Source organism: Lolium rigidum, chromosome 3 (assembly GCF_022539505.1).
Source record: "Lolium rigidum isolate FL_2022 chromosome 3, APGP_CSIRO_Lrig_0.1, whole genome shotgun sequence".
Lineage (NCBI taxonomy): Eukaryota > Viridiplantae > Streptophyta > Magnoliopsida > Poales > Poaceae > Lolium > Lolium rigidum.
Window position 1 is genome coordinate 10,831,079 of NC_061510.1, and position 6,431 is coordinate 10,837,509.

At 45.1% G+C, this 6,431-nt stretch overlaps 1 protein-coding gene across 1 annotated transcript; it reads right to left on the reverse strand.

Moving 5' to 3' along the window:
- Positions 1–4,560: 4,560 nt before the first annotated feature.
- Positions 4,561–5,412, reverse strand: LOC124694306. Its single transcript, XM_047227304.1, has one exon. It carries the CDS (start codon positions 5,410–5,412, stop codon positions 4,561–4,563), a length of 852 nt encoding a protein of 283 aa, XP_047083260.1.
- Positions 5,413–6,431: the final 1,019 nt, after the last annotated feature.

Genomic DNA, 6,431 nt, shown 5'->3' on the forward strand with positions numbered 1-6,431 from the left:
GATCTACAAGTACATAATTTTTATCAACCAATATAGGACCATCATCTAGAGCTTTATCATAAACATTTTCTAAGAAAAATTCTTTAGTACCATGAATTTTAAAATTAGGCACAAATAAAGGATTATCATAAGATTTATCAAAATAGCATGGATTATCATAGATAACAGGAGCATAATTATTATCACAAGTTTTACTCATAGTACATATTTCAAGAGAATCCACATGAACATAACATTTATCCTCCTTTGGTAAGTATGGGGACAATCAAATAGTGTAAGGGATAAAGAGTTACTCTCATTAGAGGGTAGAGATGGGTAGCTACTCCATTCTTCCTCCTTTTGTTCATCACTCTCCTCCTCTTTTTCATCTAATGAGCTTTCAGGTTCAACTATTTCTTCTTCCACGTGTTCCTGCAAATTGTGGATACATTCTTGTGCATTACTGAGTCTCTCTTTATAATCAATGATATAACAATTATGCTGAAATTTTCTATGCAATAATCAAGGGTAGAAGAGACATATTATTTAAGGTCTTTACAAGCAACACATGTTTCATAATTTTAGACATGAATGATTCTATTTCAGAAGCTCCCATAAATAAGACAAATTATTCTACTTCTTCAAACCCAAGATGAATATAGTTATTCCAATGATAGTTCACAATTAAAACTTCTTTACTTAATCCATATTGGAATTTAAAGATGTCTAGTATCATGTTCAGAGGAACAATTTATATCATGACGTTTAAGCAAAATTTTAGCAATTAGATCCAACTTTTTTAACACGGCTCTCATGAATTTATCCTTATATGATTCTCTATACTTTTTAAATGATTCCATAGAGGGTCTAGCAGGTTCTTCCAAAACAACAGTTTTTTAGATTTTCGGTTTTTCAAATTTTTATGGATTTTGGGTATATAAGAAAAAAATACAAAAAAAACTAGACAAAAGTAACTAAAAAACAACTAAACAGAAATAAACTAATCAAAAATATACTAGACAAGACAAAATAAAATAAAATAAAAACAGAGAGACGGGTAAAGTGTACTCCCCAGGTGAACTTATGAGTAGAGCTATGCCTCCCCGACAACGGCGCCAGAAAATAGTCTTGATAACCCACAAGTATAGGGGATCACAACAGTCTTCGAGGGAAGTAAAACCCGAATTTATTGATTCGACACAAGGGGAGGTAAAGAATACTTATAAGGCTTAACAGTGGAGTTCTCAGTTCAGCTGCACCTGAAAAAGCACTAGTAACAAGGGTGATGTGAAAGCAGCAGTAATATGAGAGCAATGACAATAGTAACACAGCAACAGTAGGAGTAACACAGAGGAGATGACACCAGAAAGTATTCCAGTGCGGAGTTGACTGTAGAGCAATGATGATGACAGAAGGACCGGGGTTTCCAGCTATCTACACTAGTGGTAACTCTCCAAATAACATGTGTTGGGTAAACAAATTACAGTTGGGAAATTAATAATTGTGAGGGCATGTCAATGCATGCTATGATAAGATAAAGGTTACTGTAGTATTTAATTGGGCATTATAACATAATACATAGACCGTAATCCAACTGCATCTATGACTAATAATCCATCTTCAGGTTATCATCCGAACCACTTTCAGTATTAAGTTGCAAGCAACAGACTATCGCATCAAGCAATGTGTGTAAAGTAAACAATAGAATTATCATTAGACAAAACATTGTTGTTTTCTCCCTAGTAGCAACAGAAAATCTACCTTAGAAGTTAAAGTCACTCTTCCAGAAAACTAGAGGCATGAACCCACTATCGAGCATAAATACTCCCTCTTGGAGATACATGCAACTACTTGATCAAGGTAACTACAAGTACCGGAGAGCATGCAAGATCTTAAATAATAGTAGTATGATAATATGATAAACAATCTGATCACAATTCCACAACTTATCGGATCCCAACAAACACAACACTGATTACATCATATGGATCTCAATCATACAAGGCAGCTCATGAGATCATTGTACTGAAGTACATGGGAGAGAGAGTACCAACTAGCTACAGCCGAGAACCCATAGTCCAGGGGGAAACTAGTCACAAACCATCATAGAGTCGAAGTGGAGGCGGTGGAGTCGATGGAGATGGCTCCGGGGGTCAATCCCCGTCCCGGCAGGGTGCGGAATAGGAACTTCTGACCCCCGAAACTCGTCTGAACGATGGTGGCGGCGATGGAACTTTTCGTGGACGGAGGCTTGTATATTCAGGGTTTTATCGTCGAAGGCTTTATATAGGCGGAAGATTTAGGTCGGTGGGGTGCCTGGTGGCCCCACACCTACCCTAGGCGCGGGACTGGTCTAGGCCGCGCCTAGGGGTGGTTTGGGCACCTTGCTGCGCCTCTTCGACCCCCCTTCGGACTTCGTCTTTGTTTCGGTAAAATATTGACTTTGGCTTTTGTTTCGTCCAATTCCGAGAATATTTCCTGTATAACTTTTATGAAATACAAAAATAGCAGAAACCAGTGAACTGGCACTGTGGCATCTTCTTTTAATAGGTTAGTGCCGAAAATCATGTAAAAGTGCAACAAAGTGTAAGAAAAACATATATGAATTGGTGTAAAATAAGCATGGAGCATAAAAAATTATAGATGCATTTGAGACGTATCAGTCATCCATATTGTATTTTGAAGAACAAACCATGCGGAGAACTTGGATTTGGGTGGAGCTCAAACCTTCCAGACCATCAATCGTAGAGTTTACCATGCCTTCAAATTGCATTTTATAGGCAGAAGAGGTGGACTATTGGCCATCATTGGTGAATTTCGAAGTGATACTATGTTTGACTCCAATAGTGAGCTCAAAATTGGTGACCATTTCCTAAACGGAGACAAATGGTTAAATGTGCTCCACTTGCAAACCTTGTCTCAAATCGACTTGGCAAACCCAAAAGTTATTTTGGAGGGAGTTCTTCACCGTAGAATTGCTCTCCTCTCAGAGATCAAAGAATATTGGAGCAACTTCTTTGGATCTAACTCCATAAAGCCATGAAGATGACTAATATTTAGCTTTTTCTCCGTCTCCAACCCTTGACAACGTAGCCATGTCAAAGAACTCTATATCTTAATTGTTGGATGGATTCCCAAATCCGTTCCAAGCCTTTGATGAATTCAAGGTTCAAAATGTGAAGACCACCAATCTTTGATGGGCGGTAAATTATCTCCCAATTTCCTTTGTACTTTTTCCCAAAAGCTTCTCACATTTAGCCCTCAAAATATGCATGGAGGTGGCATTTGTTCTTTTTGAGGTCCTCCAATGGATGGTCAAGATAGCTTGAGAAGGTGATGTGGTAGATAGCTTGAGATGTGGAGAAAATTACAAAAAACCACCACATTTCAGTCAATGGTGACAAAAAACAACCACTTTACGTTAGGGTTTCAAAAAACCACCACTCTAGAGGTAATACATAACGAAAACCACGACACGGGCAAAAACTTCACGGCCGTCCATAATAACATTCTTCCAAGTCCTGGAATCGAATTTGCCGGCAATCTTAGATGCAAGGTTTTGTAGGTCGATCCTACGTTGACGATGAATGGACAAAGGGAACCCTAGGTATCACATTGAGAAGTTAGTTTTTTGTAGCCGGGAAGTGGTGCAGGATATCACCAAGATCTATAGTCTTCACATCTAATTGGCGCAACAAGACCTTTTTGGCAATTGTTACTCAAACCGGTAGCATCCTCAAAAGTGTGATATCTTAGCTTGCAGACACAGATGCTGGACCATGCGTATATGCATACTAGCAGTAGCAATCCTACACACGAAGCAGCCATGTGTGTGTGTGCTGTCTCAGTGAACATGCCCTTTGGACATTGATTACTTGACGCTGCATTTCTCTTTCGCTCTTCACTCGGTTCAGAAGTAACACAGTAGAAACCTGGAGCTGGATTGGATCACCAACAAGTTGCCATTGATAGATAGCAGCACATGGATGCCAGATGATCGATCGACGAAACGAAGGGCATCATCCAGGGACAAGCAGATGCGAACAAAGCGATCCAACAAGATATGGATTCTTGCCCGCCTACAGCAACCGAGCTTGTCCATACCTGTCGTCGTCGCCCGCGAGTGTTGCCAAATCCGAAATCGTCGCGAAAAGGGCGGAGGAGGAAGACGACGAACGCGTGTTGACAGGTCGTACGTCGACCTCGAATTGAACCTACGGCGACGACGAATCTGTGTTTTTCAGTGCTGAATGGTGAACGGTGGGTGACGGCGACGTCCCAGCAATCTGCGATGGCGTCCGGCGTACACGGAAAACAATGGGTCGTGATTGGGGAACGAATGAATACAGTGAAGAAAGTAAGGTCGAGCATCATGGAATTCAGGGAATGAAGAACGTGGCTGCATTTTTATACAGTTTCAACAATCATGGTGATAAAAATGAATCGAAAAAAGAAGCTTTTTACAGTCTCACATGCACACCTGCATCGATCATGGAATGGATCCATGGTGATGGATGCCTAGCTAACAGTCAGCGGATTCGGTCAGTGTTGGTGACTACGCGAGGATCCATGGGCGTCGGATCAACGGGAACGGCAGCTAGAAGAGCTGTCGTCCAGAGCCGGCTTGACCCTGTAGACGACGAGGAAGCAGGGGAGCACGGCGCGGCGGTCGAGCACCACGAGCTCGCCCCCGCCCGCGTCCACCGACTGGTACTCGCCGGCGCGGCACGGAGGGTCGGCGGCGCGCCGGACGCGGCCGGCGATCACGCGGCACACCAGCATGCTCCTGCGGCCTCCAGTGCCTCCGGTGGCGCTGGCATCTGCCGCGCCGCTGCCGTCGAACGTGCGCACGGCCGACAGCTTGGTCGTGGCGACCGCGGCGCAGATCACCGAGTCCTCGCCGTCGGCGGGGCGGCACTGGAACCGCATCACCTCGTTGCCGTCGGCGGCGCACCGCGCGTCGTCCGCGGCCGCGCCGCGGGCCCGGGCGGCGGCGCGCGCGTCCTCGAAGCGCGCCACCGCGCGCGCCGTGCTGTGCACACGGAACAGGGCCTCCACCTCGGCCTCCAGCGCGCGAGGGCTCCAACCCGAGGCGAAGATGAGCTCGAGGATGCGCCGCGAGGAGTGACCCTCCGGGAGCTCCGTCATTGCCAAGAACGACGACGAGCTCGGGCGCGCCGGCGACGCCGCGATCTGCTTGGGCTTCTTCGTCGCGAGCTCGGACGTGCCCTTCTGCTTCGTCTTCCTCCAAGCTGGCCGGTCCGTCTCGCAGGACCTGGACCTCCGACTCTCCTTAACCGGCATGAATTCGACAGAACTCTTGACCGGCGGTAGCGGGTGTTTCTTGGGCAGCGGCGGCGGGCTGTACACTTCGTCGGCGACGGCTCTGGACTTGCAGCTGAGAGAACGCGCCCGCACCCACGCCGTCGCCATTGCTGGGTGACGGCCGGCAGGGAGAAGTGGAAGAAGCCCGGGCGGCAGAGGAGTTTGTTGGGCTTGCCGCGGTTGCGCTCAACTCTTTTATGGGCACATTTATTCGACTGCTGCCGCTGAGGCGACCTCACACTGTTCCACCGGATAGTGCTTAGTTCTCCCTCGCTGACATGTGGGCCACTCTCATATTCGGGCCCGTCTGGCAGTGAGAAGCAACGGATGCTGCGGAAAGTAGCGCAGCCTTTTTGCTGGGATATTCTGATCGACTTTTCTTCTTTCCCAAAAGAAAATCTGGTTGCCTTTTCCTGAATCTGGCTCGTCCTTTTGGCCTTTTGGTGTTGGTACTGCTTCCATGATTCCCAATACAGTCGCTCTCGTGTGACATGCTCACGAATTCCCCTCAGTTTTCAAAGTACTAAGAATCTGATTTTCTCAGTACTAGTGGAATTTCATTTGCCGATTCCTTTCTACTACAATCGTACTTTTCATGCTCAATGCCTCTTCTTTCTAGACCTTTTCTTTTGGTAAAAGAGAGTATCACAATTTATAAGTCAAATCAGATACAAATCATACAAACTATACATTGAATCTTGAAATTGGCGAAATCACCACAGACATCTCGTTGTCGATGGGAACGTCGCCTCCCATTGAATGAATATTTCGGCTTTATAAGACACAAAGATGTAAAAACCTGGAATTTGAGCTATGCAACCTTAGGTTGGTTCTCACAACAGTACTAATTCTGATGCTCTATGGGTCTTCTTTCTAAACATTTTCTTTTGGAGACGGGCGTTGTATTCGCCGACCAATTAAATTGACGAGAGTAACATAATTTACAAGTAAAATCAGGTAAAAAGCCATACAAATTGTATATTGCTCGGCTTATAAGAAAGTCGAAAAGGAAAAAACCTTATAAGTGAGGAGGTTCCTTGTCCACACAACGCAGCCCCTAAGCGTAACAAATACAAACCTCCAACAAGGTTGTGACTCAATCGTCACAGCCGCCCGTCCCAATCGGG